We start from the raw sequence: 17,972 nt of genomic DNA, 5'->3' as shown, positions 1-17,972 counted from the left end.
ATTAAATGTTAGCATTGATCATTTGTTGTTTGTTTGTCTGTTTATGCTGGTTGTGTTAATAAAAAATGATCATAGAATAGCTTGGTGTTTTATGACCCTTGTTGCACAATGTTGCCTTGAAACAATGAATCAAAATTTGTTTTTTGGGGAGTTGAGGGTCAAACTAATTTACTGATGTATTTTTAGGGACCCCAAAGCTCCCCCTAAATTGGGTGAAATATTTTTTTCCCCCAAAATTAAAAAGTCGGGCTGTAGAGGGTTAAACGCAACAGCAAATTATTACACAATTATCAAAGTTGTGTAGCATTCCAAGTGGACACGTGTGTTTGATGAAAATAAATTCACCCACATAACAGCGACTGACTCAATTCTGATGGGTTTTTTTTTCAGGTGCACTGGATGATTTTGATAAACCGTCTGCTCCTGAACCTGCAGCTGCGTCCACCAGCGGTGCAGAGAAGGTCTGTTTCTACTGCTAATTATTTTTCTCAGGAAAGTTGTTTTGTATTTATTCATTCAGCTCAAACAGAAATATTTGCTTTTCCCCCCCCTTTTCAAGTAGAAAGTTTACTATAGGTAATTTTTTGTTGCTTTTCAGTTTTTGTTTGTAAAGCTGTAAATCAAGCTTCGTTTCCATTACATTTATTTGATAGAGCACATTTAAAAACAGCATGTGAGCGACCAAAGTGCTGTACAGGGGCAAAAACATATAAGGTTAAAAGAATAATGTAAAACAATAAAACAGCTAGAACATAGCACAAAGAACCGAACAAGAGAAGTCAATAAAATCGGTAAAAGAATAGTGTAAATAAACCTAGATAAAATAGCTAGGCAGTAAAAGCAAGGGAATAAAAGTAAATCTTTAAGCAAGACTTAAAAACCCCAATGGAGGGGGAGAGTCTGATATTCAATAGGAGATCATTCCAGAGTTTTGGAGCGCAGACAGAAAAAGCTTGTTCACCACAGGTTTTGCAGCGTAGACGGGGAATCTGTAGTAGGTGTAGGTCACCTGAACGGAGATAAGGAGTGAGTAACTCAGATATGTAAGTTGGTGCTAAGCCATTCAACGCCTTAAAAACAAACAATACAATTTTTGAACGTATACGATAGTGCACAGTAAGCAAGTGAAGTCTTGCTAAAATTGGAGTGATAGGCTGCCGATGGCCCGTATTAGTCAGAAACCTTGCTGTCGCATTCTGTATCAGTTGAAGGCGAGATAATGCGGCTTTTGAAATGCCAAACAGAATTGCATTGGAGTAGTCCAACCTTGAGGTGATGAAAGCGTGAATGGTTGTCTCGAGGTGGCGCCGATTCAGAATGGGTTTTAGTTTGGAAAGACTTCTCAGCTGATAAAAACACGATTTAATGTTTAGTTAACTCTTGGTCTGATGCATTTAAAGCAACGTTTAAAGGTAGTAGCCAGACTCAGCATTAAAATAGTAGAAATACAGTATAACTACACTTTACCATCTATATAAATATGAACTGGGTTCAGTTTTTCATTTTGTTCAGGAATTTAGTCATAAATCATTACAGAAAATCTAAATTCTCTCCTCCAGGCAGTGAAAAACTGTGTTTTGCACACGTCACTCACACACGTCATACTAGGTAGCTGCTGTTGCTAGCATGGTAAATCACTGTATTTTGTTTACTATCGTGTTCTTAATTACAACAGAAAATTGTGTTTACAGCTGCAGCTAAAAGTATGAGCCATATGTCCGTGTACTACACGTATTTTCAACTAACATAGGTTTGATCTAAAATAATAACCTACATCTATAAATCCATTTAGAACCACACCGGTACTTCTGGACTCCAGCAGGCGAGTCCCGTTAGCATGACTGCCGCAGCACTATCCGTGTTAGCTCCGGTAAAGAATAAACAAGTTATTTGTGAAAGCTATGACACACACACACACACACACACACACACACACACACACACACGCACACACACACACACACACACACACACACACACACACACACACACACACACACACACACACACACACACACACAGATATAATCTAAAAGATGATCCCCATTTTTCAACAATAGATCCTCCTATAGGACCGGTAGATCCTCCGTGTCATCCTGGATTAGAGAACAACGATCCGATCTAGCGAGTTAGCATCAGGAAGATTTATTCTGGTAAGCAATCGGTTAAATATTTTCCAATGTTCTATCAGTAAATACACACAGCGGTAAAGCTGGCAACATGTTATTTTACTCATCTGTAGATTACTGAATTATATTGGGACAATATGATGGAGTTAATCAGCTGAGAACTTAACTGAAAGCTACCGGTGGAGCACAGACATGAAATATTTAACAAACTTTAACAAACTGTACAGATTTTGGTTCCGAAGACTAACAGAATCCCCCCGGTGTCCCAATCGGGTCACGGATTTTCTGAGTGGAACGGTCCAAAGCATGTCTGCACCTGTGGTTAAGATATCCTGGTGCAGGGCACGGAGTTCGGTTGAATGTCTCTGGTAATCCAACATCCGTTCTTGTCGCCGTATCCCAGAGAAAAAAAACCAAATCTGACCGACTAGCAGAGGCTTCAGAAGCTACATCTGACTGATGACACATTGTTCTCTGCTATAACACGAATGCAGAAACACCGGAGTCAGGCGTTGTTTACTACAGCTGTTTCAACAGATCTCCTTGTGAAACGCCACCAGCTGCACAGGGCTTAGACCGGAAGTTAGTTTCTGTTTTTCCCGCGCCAGTAAAAAACATCAGAGTTTCTTAAAATTCCAGCCGCGAAAATCCAAAAACCTTTTTCATCTGAGGTTTTAATACTTCTTTACGCATGCCATTCAAAGGAATTTTGCCTCTGGCCAATCACTTTAAGACAAATCTTGGTTTAGTTACATTCATTCCAGTCTTAACACTTCTTGTGAATTTTAACAGCACTTTTCTTTGTTTCCTTCTTGCAGCCTCCTCTGCTCGAGGACAGCAAACTTTTCGAGACTCTCTTTGAGGGCGGCATGGCTTCACAGGCCAGAGAAGAGTGGGAGAAGGCCATGACAGAACTGGCCCACGAGGAACCAGAACTGCTGCAACACTTCCAAAAACTGTCAGAGGCAGCAGGCAAAGTTGGTAAGATCATTTTATTTTTTAGACTATCATTCCACTTCCTTTCTTTTTCTTCTTCATATTCTGTTTGTTTATTTTCAACAGGCACCGACACTGAATCCCAGCAAGAGTTCACTTCTTGTCTTAAAGAAACTCTCCGTGGCCTTGCCAAGAATGCAGACAACCTGCAGGTGTCTCAAGCCAGAATGGAAGAATGGTTTTAAAGTCCTTTGATGGAAATAGAAAATTATTTACAGTCAGAGTGTACATTTTTCAGTCTTCAGGACTAGCTGGAGACGACCTGGTGAAAGCTCTGGAAGGGCTGGGGTTGGATGAAGGTGGTGATGGAGGAGGTGACGACGGGAACATCCTTCCCATCATGCAGTCCATCATGCAGAATCTACTCTCTAAAGAAGTGCTTTATCCATCTCTTAAAGAGATCTCCACAAAGGTCGGTTGATCTTAAAAACACACGTTCATCTGTGGTTTTTGGTTAAATACTTAAAATTGCCATTTGCCACCTTCACAGTACCCAGAGTGGCTGGAAGCCAACAAGCCGAGCCTCAATGCACAAGACTACGATCGCTATGAGCAGCAGGCTCAGATCATGGGACAGATCTGTAAGCTGTTTGAAAAAGAGGAAGGGGTAACGGAAAATAAAGAGAGAATATTTGAGAGCATCATGGACCTGATGCAAAAGGTTATGCAGCTCCAATGTGGAAATCTTTAAACGAATTATCTTAAAAAAATGACTGATCAGATTTCTTTTCCTTACAGCTTCAAGAATTAGGCCAGCCACCCAAAGAGCTGGCAGGAGATGCAGTAAGTTACATGCATCTGTTTGTGTGGGATTTAATGAGCCTAAGCTGTGTTTTATGAAGACGATAAAACATACGTTGCCTCTTTCTCCTTCCATTTCAGCCTCCTGGCTTCAATTTTGACATGGAGTCCCTGAATCTCGCAGGAGTTCCTGGAGCCGGGGCGTCGGAGCAGTGCTCCATCATGTGATGAGGTGGAGTTGTGTTTCATCAGAAGCTCAACGGCCTCTCTGTGTCTTGTAACAACAAGGGGAGATGACAGAGTGAAGCACAGGTCAGGAAAGAGTGTGACCAGACACTGTTCGAGGCGAAGACGTGCAGAAACAACGAGGAGCCACACAAACCAAAATAAAATACACTTTGGGCACACTTTTATTTTTACGAGAGTCACTTTGCAACAGTTTGTCAGCAGCATTCAACAAATTCTCCAAGCGGCACAACCACTTCTGTCGCCCATGTTGATTTTATTTACTCTTCAGCCTCTTGGTAAACTGTGTGAAGCCACCTCACGGGTTTGATCTGTGCCTTTTCATAAACACTATAAGTTATTTTAAGGGTTTTATGAATTGAAGAGGCTGCTGTTGCTCAGTAAAGAAATTCATAAAAGAGTTTTAACATAATGTGAACTGAATTGATGCCAGATTTTCAACAAGTTTCTCATTATTTTTGGTATTTAATGAAGCTTTAAATTCTTACAGTTGTGAGGAAATTATTAACCTGAAATCAAACTGAAAACAACTAAGTGCATATTCCCTAATTGTTAAAACAATAACAGAATTGAACGTCTTCTGAAAGATTTCCAGCACCTTTTAACATGATCCATTCCTAATGTGTTTTTCCTCGTACTCCCAAGTTGAAGTGACAGACCTGATTCCTGGATGCCTTTGCTGTGGTTACAGTGGTCACTACATTGACTGTAAAGTGCTTCCTGTGTGATTCACTGTGTTTGCAATGTGCAGTGATGGTTTATATTGATGTGGACTTCCTGCAAGAAGAGACAACCCTCCCCAGAGTGGGATTTTAGTGTCATAGTTTAGCAAAAGAATGTGAGCATCTGTACATTAAGAGAGCCATTTGTTGTTTTCAGAAAAGTCAGATACAAAGTTGCAAACATCTCGTTGTGTGACATAAGGAGAGAAACATGTCTGTAAATCAAGCAGATGCTCTGAATGGATATGCATCAACAGCCTGATGTTAGCATTTTTATGTTTTGGCTCCAGTTGCTAGAGTTTGTTTACTTCAGTGACCCCTTTTCATCAGCTGCTGTGGCCCATGGGCAAAGGTTCACCTCAGTTACAATAGAGAGAAATCCAGAAGTGGCATGACCGTCAACCCGTCAGTAACTGCACAATAAAGGGGTACTGTGAAAGGATTTAGCTATGCACTAAAAAGAGATCAGATTCACATTGAATGCAGCTTTGTTGGGCTGTAAAGGTTTTCATCAGCAGGTGAGGGTTCTGGCTAATCAGTGCCCTGGGCCAACACAAACTCACAGCACTGAAAAACATGAAATAAACCATAATTGACACTTTTTGTTTTGTAAATATAATGATTAAAAATTATATATTACTTTCTTTGTCTTGTGGATTATTTGTAATGAATACTCCTGCATTAGTATTTATTGATGAAAGGCAAGTCAAGCACATTAGCTTTAGTGCATTCCTTTACTGCACATCAATTTGGACACTCATTGCTATTGAACCCCCAATAAATCCTTAATAATAATACATTCATTCAAACTTTATTTCAGACAAGGGATATGTCCTTAACAAGAATAAAAAAAGAAGTAAAAAACACATTCAAATTAAAAACCATATAGTTGTTCCAATGTTTAAAAAGGACTGAGGAGTACCTCGTGTCACTGTAAGTTAAAGATGACAGTGCTCTAACAACAGCGTTAGCTGACAAACTCAGTCGGCAGATGAATTTATACATGAAGAGCCTCAGAAGCGCATGAAAAGTAGGGATGTTATAACAAACATATGACTTGCCGAAGTCCATCTAGGGAGCTTCATGAGGATTCTAAAAGCATCCTGATAAGCCACTTGAAGCTTCTTCATTACTACCTTACTATAGCTGCACCACAAGTGGGCTGCATAGAAAGGAGTACAAAAGGAACGAAAGAGGGACACTTTAACAGGATCTGAGCACATACCAAAGTTACGTGCCAGAGTGTTAGCCTGCATGTACAACTTACCGCATTGCCTCTTAATATCCTCGTCATCACAGAGGTCACTTCTTAAAATGTGCCCCAAGTATTTTACTTTGCTTACCACTTTGAGGACCTGATTTGTTAAGTTAAAAGATGGAAAATTAAGCTTCAGGTCCCCTTTAGTAGCAGCAATCATAACCACACTCTTTAAACAGTATGTCAAATTGCTCACCATACTTAGCACATGCCCTGAGCAGCTGCTGCAGGCCTGCGCTATAGGGAGACATGAGGACTAGGTCATCTGCATATATTAAATGATTTACAAGGCAGTCACCCACCAAGCATCCAGTCTTGCTATCATTCAAAGTAACAGTAATTAAATGTGTTAATATAACGGCCACATTTGTCAATATACATATCCACGTGAAAAATCAATACAGAATATAGATCTAAAACCAGCAAACATAAATGTATTAAATATATTTTCGGACATATATATATATTTATACCCACCCAATATGGCGGTGACGCTGTTAAGCTCTCTGGCGCCTAATGTCGGATCTACATAAAAAGTCGGGGAGGACGGGAGGACTCATGAAAAATCTCAGTTTTCTTTTTTTTTTAAATTTATAATTCGCAATAACGGGTTTACCATTGTCATTTATATAACCGAATTATATCAGCTTTATAAGTTTGAACTCAATTTTCATTGGGACTTCCCAAGATCGCCTGTTGGTGCAGTTCGATGAGATCTATTTCTATTCGCCGCTGCCGTGGAGCTTTCTGCGTCAGAGGAAAACTTTATTGTCCATAACCGGAAGACAGAAGCGGACTACGTGTCAGGAAAAAGAAATCGGCTAAACAGGCGAAGGAGTCCAGGCCGTCCCTGTCATTTACACTGAATTTTTTTTTTTGTTCTCATTGATTACTTTTGTTTTAACCATAGTTTTAATATTAGGGTTTGAAGGGCTTAAACGGTGAGAATGTTAACTAAATTTGAAACGAAGTCGGCCCGAGTCAAAGGTAAGAGTTTGCCAACAACTAATAGCACATAAGCTAACATCGCTAGCTGGCGTGAACCTGATCAATTAATGTATTCTATAAAAGGAGATGGTTTTTAAAACATATTTTGCTGTTGTTATTTAAGTATTTACATACATTCGTCATACGTTCAATTTTCTGTATGATTAGCATTTTGCGGTTGCGCTCACATATGTTTGGGGTAGCTATCGTTAACGTATTTTGGGTTCCCAGCTCTTAAAGTGTGTTATTATATTTAATCCAGCATATGTTACATTTCAGGCCTGAGTTTCCATCCCAAAAGGCCATGGGTTCTTGCAAGTTTGCACAACGGTGTGATCCAGCTGTGGGACTATCGGATGTGCACACTGATCGACAAATTTGATGAACATGACGGTGAGACGGTGACGTGGCTATCGTGTTTGTTGATATTACGCACCTTTTTATAAATAAATAATTGTGGTTTTACCTGCAGGCCCCGTCCGAGGAATTGATTTCCATAAACAGCAGCCCCTGTTTGTGTCTGGAGGAGATGACTATAAAATCAAGGTAAGACTGCTATTAAAACTGGAATTATAGGAAATATGTTTGGGTTAGATTGTGGATTAGTGTTTGTGATACTTAAAACTTTGTCACCTTTTAGGTTTTTGTGTTTAATAAGTGAATTTGTTTGAACCAGGTGTGGAACTACAAGCTGAGGCGCTGCCTCTTTACTCTTCTCGGACACCTGGACTACATTAGAACAACATTCTTTCATCATGTGAGTTGGACTGTCACACTTTGTCCTAAAATGTATCTTTGGTGACTTGATGTATTGTTAATAGCTTTATTCAAGTCTCTTAACACCTTGGATATGTATCTAGAGTTCTGATCCTGATTTTTAATATAAACATAAACAGAACAACAGTAAAGAGATTGATACAACTTGAGTCAGCTTTGCATTTGGGTTTTAATAAATGACCTTGCTTAAATTTGTGAAGGTTCATAAAGTTTTTTTATGTTTGCGATGGTTGTATGTTGGCTTTTTTCATGAAATACTCACTTTACCTGTAGGAATACCCCTGGATTCTGAGTGCCTCTGATGATCAGACAATCCGCATCTGGAACTGGCAGTCCAGGACGTGTGTATGGTAAGACAGTTGGTGCACTTTATTATTTTACTAATCGTCGAGTCATAGTTTAGCTATTTGATTCGATACAGGGAAGAGTGTGGGTTCAAATACTCAGTAAATTGCTTTTGAGCTCTTTTCAGACATTAGAATTTTTATACTATAGGTCTGTTCTAGTTTTTGACTCGCAGCTTTCACTGCCCTGCAAACATTAAAGTTAGATTTTTCTTTCCCCCTCCCTTTTTGTGTCACCCAGTGTACTCACAGGACACAATCACTACGTGATGTGTGCCCAGTTCCACCCATCTGAAGACCTGGTGGTGTCTGCCAGTCTGGACCAGACCGTGCGAGTGTGGGATATCTCCGGTGAGGGCCTGGGATGAAAGGACCAGAGTGGACAGTGGGCTGGGTTTGGGTGAAGGGGTTGAGTACAGAGTGGAAGGAGGCAGAAACAGGACTAATACAAGTCCTTTACCTCTTCTTTCTCTCCAGCTCCTAGATGACAATTCTCTGTGGGCTCTTTGCAGAAACACCTCTCCTTTCAGGACCGAGACATTTATGTTGTTGCATTTAGGGATAACGTTGCATGGTGGCCTGGAGAAGATCTAGTGTAGTGTAAAATGGTCCAGTGAAATTGGAGAAGTGTTTCTGTATCTCTGCATGGTTTTAACACTTTTAATGTGTTTCCTTCTTTCTTTCTTTTTTACCCAAACTGAACAATTTCTTTGCTCTCATCTTCTTTAATTTTTAAACATGGAAAATGTGCATTTTTTTATTTATCTTGTGACCTCACTTGTGCTGGATTTGTGCTTTATATAATGTTAATATATTGAGCTTGATTGCATCCATTGCTGCATTATAAATGCTAAACTGCATGCTGTAACAATTCTCCTCGGTAGGTCTTCATGCTGATTTTGCTTTGAGAGATCACATTCAGTGGAAGGCCCCTGTTGTTTTGTCTCTCAAGTTCAATACGTTTTTAAAACTGAACAGTTACTAAAGTGGTGCAGTTGTTAGCACTGTTGCCTCGCAGCACGAAGGTTGCAGGTTCAAAACTCGCCTGCGGCCTTTCTGCGTGGAGTTGCATGTTCTCCCCATGCATGTGTGGGTTTCCTCCGGGTACTCCGGTTTCCCCCACAGATCACAACATGCCCTATAGGTTATAAATTGTAAGTCGCTTTGGATAAAAGTGTCTGCTAAATAAATAAACATAAACATAAAGTGTATATAAATAATACCCATTATTTGCATGATTGGCTCACCTTCTGAGTCTATAACATGGCTGTAGCCACCATAATATTATCAAGCATTGCTGCTAGTTTGTAACTAACTTGCCATTTTCTATTAACCTTGCATGCAGCTCAGTTACCTTGACTGACACATGCATGCTCATTCAAGGAGACAAACTCGTTCTCAAATCAGACATCAAACGCCCCATCAGAGCACGTCTTTTCAACACTTCCCACCACCCACCCCACTCCCATCAACCAAGTCCACACTGGCATCCATATCCCATGCTTTCCCTGGAAACATCCACGCCTGCACATAGGTTCCTAGTGCTATTTCCTTCCTCTTAGTGCTGTTGAGCTATCTGTTCACCACATAATCTTCCAATGGGCTGAAATCATGAATGCAATACTGTTTTCTTGTCAAATTTCCTTCCTGATTTAGTCTGAGTTCTGGAGATGATCAGTAAATCTACTGTGGTGTTCAGTTGAATCAGTCATTTCTTCTGGCGCTGCTACTGTGGTGATTGTTTCCAGATTCATCTTAATGAGGAAACGAAGGTTGTGTTTGTGTGTTTCAACCCCATGTGTGTGTGTTCAGTAGTCCAACAGTCCTATTTTTACTCTGAATTTGTTCTTTTGTTTTACATGATTTGACCCCATGTTTGATCATGTGGAATGATGTTTTGTTTTGTGTTCTTCCTCCTCCTCTTTGCTGGGGTTGTGCTCTGTATAACATGAACATGGCTTTCCTTCCTTGCACGCGACCCTCTAATTGATGGTTCCAGGTCTGAGGAAGAAGAACCTGTCTCCTGGCGCCGTGGAGACGGAAGTGCGCGGCATCACTGGGGTTGACCTATTTGGCGCCTCGGATGCTGTTGTGAAGCATGTCCTTGAGGTGAGCAGCAAACTTGATTTGTCTTATTTAGTATTCTTAAGACTTACGTCTCAATCTAGTGAATACATTTTTAAACAGCTTAGCAAAGGAAAATGTCCTTTATTTTTTGTGCCTGGCAGGTTTTGAACTCGTAGCTCAGTTTTCAAAGGAAGCTTCCATTTTTTAACTTATTCATTCTGCTATTGCTGTTCTTGATAGTTTTGGCTAAAATATTCAACAAAACTGGCATCTTTCTCAAAGCCTGACTTTCTCAGTGTTTGCATAAATTAAAAATATAATTCCTTGCTCTCATGCTTGTAATTTGAGAGCACCAAAGAGAACAGCCTTTAGCTTCGGTGCTGAATGTGTGCGGAGATATTTAAGCATTTGTTGGACTTGAGTTTGTGCGTCTGTGGCCAGGGTCATGATCGTGGGGTCAACTGGGCTGCCTTCCATCCCAGCATGCCTCTCATCGTGTCGGGAGCTGATGACAGACAGGTGAAGATCTGGAGGATGAACGGTAAGACAGGCACATAATAAATCAGCTGCTCCACGTTTTGCTCTGCAGCTAGTTGCTGCAGCAATGTTTAAATATTCAAACATGTCTGGCGGAGGCTATTATGCCAACATTTTACGTTCAATTTACGTTATTTACACACTCGCCTGTCTGGCTCATATTAGCTTTGAACCAATCGGCATTGAACTAAAATGTCACGCTTTGCAGATTATGTCATTTATATGTTTTACTAATCTCATCTTTTCCTGTTTTGTCCAGAGTCCAAAGCATGGGAGCTCGATACTTGCCGTGGTCACTACAACAATGTGTCCTGTGCAGTTTTCCACCCACGTCAGGAGCTCATTCTGTCCAACTCTGAGGACAAGAGCATCCGAGTCTGGGACATGTCCAAAAGGACCGGAGTGCAAACCTTTCGCCGTGATCATGATCGCTTCTGGGTCCTGGGGGCTCACCCAAACCTCAACCTGTTTGCAGCAGGTAAGTGTCGACCCCAACATTAATCTATAGATGGGCGGTTTACGCTGTTGGTGAGGTTTTACTATTTGAACTTAAAAGAATGATTCCAGTTACTACAATTGTATTTGACTGTAATAAAAACAATGTGTTACTCAGCTAAAGGAAATAATTAGCAAATTTAAAAAGTGATTATTTTTTTAAATTTGATTATTGTCCTTTATTATTTTTAGGTCATGATAGTGGTATGATTGTATTCAAGCTGGAGCGGGAGCGCCCTGCGTACGCTGTACACGGCAACATGCTGTACTACGTCAAGGATCGCTTCCTCCGTCAGCTGGACTTCAACAGCAGCAAAGACACTGCTGTCATGCAGCTCCGCAGGTTGGTAGTTGGAGGTTAAAGTACAGCTTCTTCAGTGAGCAACAAGAGGTTTGATCACTTGGTCTCCCCTCCTACCTCTTGACTAATTTATGGATCTCAATAGCTTTTTATTATTTACAGCAAAACAATGAAAGATGTCTTGTTGATCATCTTTTACCACAAAGTTTGCAGCAAAAATGTCCTAAATGCAGATGTGAAGAAATTCACCTCTGCAAGTTTATTCTTAGACTTCATTAGACAAGGCTGAATGAACAGTGATGATGAATACAAATGATTTAGACTTGTAGTTTCAACTACTGTACTGTTATTGCCCATTAATGTGGACTGAAACAGTAAAATTGCACCAAATTTCTTTTATTAATTTTCTCTTCTAGTGGTTCTAAGTTCCCGGTGTTCAGCATGTCTTACAACCCTGCCGAGAACGCTGTCCTGCTCTGTACTGTAAGTATAAAAACCCTCACTGATAACGTTTGTTGCCCATAATTGTTTTATTATTATTTTTTTTATTTTTTTTTCTCCAAATTCTTTGTTTTTCCTGCAGAGGGCCACCAACCTGGAGAACAGTACTTACGACTTGTACTCGATTCCCAAAGAAAGTGACTCTCAGAACCCTGATGGTAAAGACGATTCATGATAGAGGACATGTTAGACCTTTTTAATTTCTCAATTTGTTTTTATTTTTTATCCAAATAATTAGATGCATCGTTTGGTCATTTAAAGTGGGAGAATTTATTTTTTATTCCCAGCACCTGAGGGGAAACGATCTTCTGGTCTGACGGCTGTCTGGGTGGCAAGAAACCGGTTTGCTGTTCTCGATCGCATGCACTCTGTAAGTTCACTTGCAAACAATGGTGTTCTTTATGAAGAATTAAAAAGGCACTAAATTAAAATACCATTTGTTTCTCCTTCACAGCTTCTGATCAAAAACCTGAAGAATGAAATAGTGAAGAAAGTCCAGGTGCCGAGCTGCGAGGAGATATTCTACGCAGGAACGGGTTCGCTGCTGCTGCGGGATGCTGATGGCGTCACGCTGTTCGACGTGCAGCAGAAACGTTCGCTGGCCACTGTGAAGATCGCTAAGGTCAAATATGTGGTGTGGAGCTCTGACACCAGCCACGTGGCTCTGCTGGCTAAACACGGTGGGTTGATGAGAGGAATGGTGCAGGTTTAGTTCAGTCAGGCATTTGTGTAGAGTAACAGAAAATAACATTAGGAAATAAGATTTCACCCTTTATTGTTGCACATTTAGCCTAAAAATGTAAGTTGATGCTCTGTAAAATTTATTTTCAGACACATCAAAGTCTTTTCTTCATCTTTCTCCCTTCAGCTATAATGATTTGCAACCGTAAGCTAGATAGTCTCTGCAACATCCACGAAAACATCCGAGTGAAGAGCGGAGCCTGGGATGAGAGTGGGGTCTTCATTTACACCACCTCCAACCACATCAAATATGCCCTCACTTCTGGGTAGGTCGTCTAGTTCTGGATGCAGCCCAGATGTCTTACAAATGTCAGAAAATCAAGAAACCTGAACATGTGAAGTGTTGGAGCTAAAAGATGGTGAGAAAGAAGGTAGTGAAGCTAACTGCTAGTGTGCACAGATTTTCCACATGGAGACTTTTTTTTTAGATGGGAGTCTTTTATTATACAAGTTAAGTTGTTTTTTGAGCACGTTACTGTGTGCATTTGAAAATGAATATTATAGCGCCCTGTTTATGACTCTGTAGTGACCACGGCATCATCAGGACCCTGGATCTGCCCATCTACGTGACCCGTGTGAGAGGAAACAGTGTTTACTGCCTGGACAGAGAATGCAGGCCCCGTGTGCTCACCATCGACCCGACTGAGTACCGCTTCAAACTGGCTCTGGTCAATCGCAAATATGATGAGGTTTGTTCTAAATGTTTGTTTTAAATCCACCTTCGTGTTTTTGCTTTGACTGATTTATCCTCCTGACGGCGGTCCTTCCAGGTGCTTCACATGGTGCGTAATGCCAAGCTGGTGGGCCAGTCCATCATTGCCTACCTGCAGAAGAAGGGCTACCCTGAGGTTGCGCTGCACTTTGTCAAAGATGAGAAGACACGTTTCAGCTTGGCTCTGGAATGTGGAAACATCGAGGTGAGCTAAGGGCTCTAATTAGGCTTTAAACGTTGCTGCACTTTAATTAATGGTTACAGTTGAGAGGGTGGTCGTGTGTTGTAAGCTGATCAAAAATAGGTGGAGATTTTTTAATTGCAGGCTATCATCTTGCAGGACAAACCTCAAATTTGATAACATCTCTTCACACTTCCAGGTGGCACTGGAGGCAGCCAAGGCCCTGGATGAGCGCAGCTGCTGGGAGCGTCTGGGTGAGGCAGCACTGCTGCAGGGACACCACCAGGTTGTGGAAATGTGCTACCAGAGAACCAAGAACTTTGACAAGCTCACCTTCCTCTACCTCATCACGGGTAACTTGGCCAAGCTGCGCAAGATGATGAAAATAGGTGAGAAATCAGGAAATTGTTTTATCAATATGGTCTTTCTGTCAGTTTGTGTAAAACTAAATGTGTACATCTACCTGTGTGTTCGTGGTGTGTAGCTGAGATCAGAAAGGACATGAGCGGCCACTACCAGGCAGCTCTTTACCTGGGCGATGTCAGCGAGAGGGTCCGCATCCTGAAGAACTGTGGACAGAGTGAGTCCAGTTGTCACATTTTGACTTGGATTTCTCTTTTTTACTGTATATCCTGTACTTCTGTGGCTCTACTTAACAGAAGGGGTTTGGAATGTGAATCAAAGAAAAATCCTGTACTTTAAAGCTTAGGAAATCTAACAGAGTGACTAATCTTTACAACAAGGTCATGATATCTATGTTAGGGTTATCCTTTCTGATAACAGATATATTCTATAACAGACAGTATACCTGATCATAAGTAATCAAATTACATTTATAGGAGTAAAAGATAAAATACAGTTGCACTTGAAACAGCAATCATAGCACGTCCAGGTGACCCACAGATCACCCGCTCTAAAATAATTCTCATGCATGGGACATTGTTTCCAACTTTAAAACTATTTTTGAGGATACTTTTCTCGTAATACATCAGATATTGAATTAATATGCAGTTGAGTGCAATTGTCCAAAGTTTTACCGTTTTTATCTTTGAGAGCACTATAATGGTTAAATCATTTACTATTCTGCTCTTTTGTTTTGTAAACAAACAAAAAAAGAAGCCAGTTTGTGAATTTTTCCCATTTTCTTTGTTCAGAGTCTCTGGCTTACCTGACTGCAGCCACACATGGGCTGGATGAGGAGGCAGAGGCTCTAAAGGAGACGTTTGACCCAGAGAAAGAAACGGTGTGTTGGTAAAACATGTGAATCTGTCGTTTCCCTGTCATTCTTTTGTTTGTTTTAAACAAAATATACTTAATTCAATCCACATTATTTGACAATAAATCAATTTATTGTATATTACAAATGAAATTGTACATATTATGGTTTATATTGTGTCTGGTAGGTGCCAGAGGTAGATCCTAATGCACAGCTGCTGCAGCCTCCTCCACCCATCAACCCTCTGGACACCAACTGGCCTCTGCTCACGGTTTCTAAGGGCTTCTTTGAGGGAGCCATTGCTGCAAAGGGTGAGCCATCAGTCTGGATGGAAGACTGTAGATGCACATATAAATACTGTGCTTTAAGATAAAGTTTTGAAGATATAATTTGTCCTTTTAATTCTGCAGTCGAGCACAAAGACAAATGTGAATTTTGAGTTTTAGAGCAGAGAAACAGGAGGACAGTAATTATTAATTGCATAAACTAATGAAAGTTAATTTGTGTAAAAGTGAGATGAATTTTTTTTTTTTCTGCTGGTGGTTGTAGGTAAGGCAGTTCAGATGGCTGCAGATCTGGATATGGACACCGCTGGAGCCGAGGGCTGGGGAGACGATGCTGAGCTCACTATGGACGAAGGTAAATTAAAAAAAATGTAAATTAAATTTTAGGACAAAATGGCTCCAATGAAAAAAATGTAATTATTATTTCCCCCATCCTTCTCAGATGGCTTCACTGATGCCCAGGATGGATTAGGAGATGAAGGAATTGGGAAAGAGGAAGGAGGAGGTTGGGATATTGATGAAGATGTTGAACTTCCTCCAGAGTTGGTGAGAAGAGAAATGTCATAAATTATTCTAAAGTTGACCTAAGAGTGGTCTTCGGGCAGTAACTGGTGGATAGTATTGAATTTTTACATGCAAATGATTTTGCTTCAAACCAACAGGACGTGCCAGTTGGAACAGGTGGAGGAACTGAAGATGGCTTCTTCGTGCCACCTACCAAGGGCATGAGTCCAACCCAGATGTGGTGCAACAACTCCCAGCTGCCAGTGGACCACATCTTGGCTGGCTCCTTTGAAACCGCTTTGAGAGTATGTTCCCTTGCCTTTTCCCCTTCGAGTTCACTCCCTGATGCTGCTTATTTTAATGTGTTGCACTAGCTTGAGGGTTCACTTTGGTCACTGAATTTGGTATATTCTTTTTTGCCCCACCACAGCTTCTTCACGATCAGGTTGGAGTTGTAAACTTTGCCCCCTACAAGTCGCTGTTCATGCAGACGTTTTCCAGAGGACGCACCTGCTTCCTGGGGCTGCCTTCACTACCTTGTCTGCGTGGTTATCCCCAAAGGAACTGGAAGGTAAAGCTACTAGTTTTGCACATTTGTTGTGTATGTCGGGTATTTCAGAAGTTCTCTGTATTTTCTTGACCCATTTGTGTTTATTTTTTTAAAGGACTGTGGAGCAAAACAAGGCCTGCCTGCTGTGGGGCTGCGCCTCTCTGATCTGATTGCCCGCCTGCAGCAGTGCTACCAGCTGACCACGTCTGGGCGGTTTGAGGACGCTGTTGAGCGCTTCAGAGCCATCTTGCTTTCTGTTCCTCTGCTGGTGGTTGATAACAAGCAGGAAATTGCAGAGGTAAGCAACAAGCATCCTCTGACTTTGATTTTTTTAATCGGATGTCAAAAAAACAAAAGCTGTGTTAGAAAAATAACCTATGACTTTCAGATAAGGTCCTTTTTTAAAGATTTCTAAACACTTCTGGCCTTTTTCTTGCATGTGTTTCAGGCTCAGCAGCTCATTACAATATGCAGAGAGTACATAGTGGGCCTGACTATGGAGATTGAGAGGAAGAAGCTGCCAAAGGAAACATTGGAGCAGCAGAAGAGGATTTGTGAAGTAAAGACATGACCATAACTGACGGACTGTTTATTTAAATTACAAATACTCTTGCGACTCCTTATTTATTTTATTCTCTGTGTTTTCTTTGCAGATGGCTGCCTATTTCACCCACTGCAATCTACAGCCCGTCCACATGGTGCTGGTGTTGCGTACAGCCCTCAACCTTTTCTTCAAACTTCGCAACTTCAAAACGGCTGCAGGATTTGCACGGCGCCTTCTGGAGCTTGGGCCGAAGCCAGATGTTGCACAGCAGGTTGTAACATTATCGATAGTTTTGGTTATTTGAATGGTAGGCGTTGCTTTCTAATGTCACGCACTGACTTTGATAAACATCTTCCTGGTATGTAGACCCGCAAAATCTTGGGGGCTTGTGAGAAGACCCTGACGGACACCCACCAACTGAACTATGACCCCCACAATCCATTTGATCTGTGCGCTGCCTCCTTTGTTCCACTCTACCGTGGACGTCCTATTGAGAAGTGCCCACTGTCTGGAGCTGGCTACTGCCCCACTTACAAAGGCCAGATCTGCAGAGTCACACAGGTAAGATGGAAAAATGTACAAAAAATTTCAGAAAAATTTAACGGGCTTGATTTTTGGTCTTGTTTCACTTTTTGAATAATCTAACTTTTAATCTCTCTTCCTTTCTAGGTGACTGAGATTGGTAAGGATGTGATCGGTCTGCGTGTGAGTCCTCTCCAGTTCCGCTAAGACTACCAGATGGTCTGCAGCCCACATCCAACCCTCCTCTATAAAGAAACCATTATATAATGATTAAAATTTGAAGCTGAGATGTTTGTGCACAGTGATGTAACTTCAATAATGTCAGCCTGTTCCTCAAGACCTGAAATGTATCCTATTAGTTTATTTTCTTGTGGCTGCTACATTATATCTGTCTGCTTGTTCCTAAAACTTCACTCTTCACTTTGTGTTGAATGACTAAAAATAAACAAATGTACGTCAGTTCTTCCTGTATGTGGGGAAAAAACTAATTAAAGTTAAATGAGTAGAAGTGCAGTGTGTTTCCATGTTTCTGTGGGCTTTAGTTTGTGGTGTGTATTGTGTCTCATTGTTTTTTGTGGTAAAAGAAGCTAAAGGAAGACGTTTTACATAATTCAAAT

At 41.0% G+C, this 17,972-nt stretch overlaps 3 protein-coding genes across 3 annotated transcripts in view; 2 read left to right on the top strand and 1 right to left on the bottom strand.

Annotated features, from left to right (window-relative positions):
* myadmb (myeloid associated differentiation marker b) overlaps positions 1-2,597 on the bottom strand; it is an 18,069-nt gene extending 15,472 nt beyond the window's left edge. The window contains exon 1 of the mRNA XM_070541559.1: positions 2,446-2,597. The gene's annotated coding sequence lies outside the window, so the exon portion shown is untranslated. The remainder of the gene's footprint in view (positions 1-2,445) is intronic.
* The window catches only part of pex19 (peroxisomal biogenesis factor 19), an 8,795-nt gene extending 3,322 nt beyond the window's left edge, over positions 1-5,473 (top strand). The window contains exons 2-8 of the mRNA XM_015956118.3: positions 391-461; positions 2,948-3,110; positions 3,192-3,277; positions 3,364-3,537; positions 3,616-3,786; positions 3,864-3,908; positions 4,008-5,473. Of these exons, the coding sequence (XP_015811604.1) occupies positions 391-461; positions 2,948-3,110; positions 3,192-3,277; positions 3,364-3,537; positions 3,616-3,786; positions 3,864-3,908; positions 4,008-4,094 (797 nt within the window). The 3' untranslated portion in view covers positions 4,095-5,473. The remainder of the gene's footprint in view (positions 1-390; positions 462-2,947; positions 3,111-3,191; positions 3,278-3,363; positions 3,538-3,615; positions 3,787-3,863; positions 3,909-4,007) is intronic.
* A 1,410-nt stretch (positions 5,474-6,883) lies between these two features.
* copa (COPI coat complex subunit alpha) lies at positions 6,884-17,863 on the top strand. Its single transcript, XM_015956116.3, has 30 exons — positions 6,884-7,079; positions 7,359-7,472; positions 7,552-7,625; positions 7,756-7,836; positions 8,130-8,206; positions 8,442-8,551; positions 10,200-10,309; positions 10,709-10,808; positions 11,064-11,282; positions 11,492-11,642; positions 12,017-12,083; positions 12,184-12,259; positions 12,389-12,471; positions 12,556-12,781; positions 12,970-13,108; positions 13,369-13,531; positions 13,613-13,759; positions 13,935-14,124; positions 14,220-14,315; positions 14,890-14,978; positions 15,139-15,262; positions 15,501-15,590; positions 15,678-15,781; positions 15,898-16,044; positions 16,170-16,310; positions 16,405-16,587; positions 16,738-16,848; positions 16,943-17,104; positions 17,200-17,394; positions 17,503-17,863. Exons 1-30 carry the CDS (start codon positions 7,040-7,042, stop codon positions 17,560-17,562), a joined length of 3,669 nt encoding a protein of 1,222 aa, XP_015811602.1. The 5' UTR covers positions 6,884-7,039; the 3' UTR covers positions 17,563-17,863.
* Positions 17,864-17,972: the final 109 nt, after the last annotated feature.

The sequence above is a fragment of the Nothobranchius furzeri genome, chromosome 11 (assembly GCF_043380555.1).
Source record: "Nothobranchius furzeri strain GRZ-AD chromosome 11, NfurGRZ-RIMD1, whole genome shotgun sequence".
Classification (NCBI taxonomy): Eukaryota; Metazoa; Chordata; class Actinopteri; order Cyprinodontiformes; family Nothobranchiidae; genus Nothobranchius; species Nothobranchius furzeri.
Note: the sequence above shows the minus strand (reverse complement) of the source record. Positions and strands in the feature narration are given on the sequence as shown.

What these genes read in the sequence shown, in the direction of transcription:
- copa (XM_015956116.3), top strand. Translation starts at nt 7,040, where the DNA reads ATGTTAACTAAATTTGAAACGAAGTCGGCCCGAGTCAAAG. An exon ending in AAATATGCCCTCACTTCTGG is followed by an intron (nt 13,109 to 13,368) that starts GTAGGTCGTCTA and finishes ATGACTCTGTAG; the next exon opens with TGACCACGGCATCATCAGGA. An exon ending in ATCCCCAAAGGAACTGGAAG is followed by an intron (nt 16,311 to 16,404) that starts GTAAAGCTACTA and finishes ATTTTTTTAAAG; the next exon opens with GACTGTGGAGCAAAACAAGG.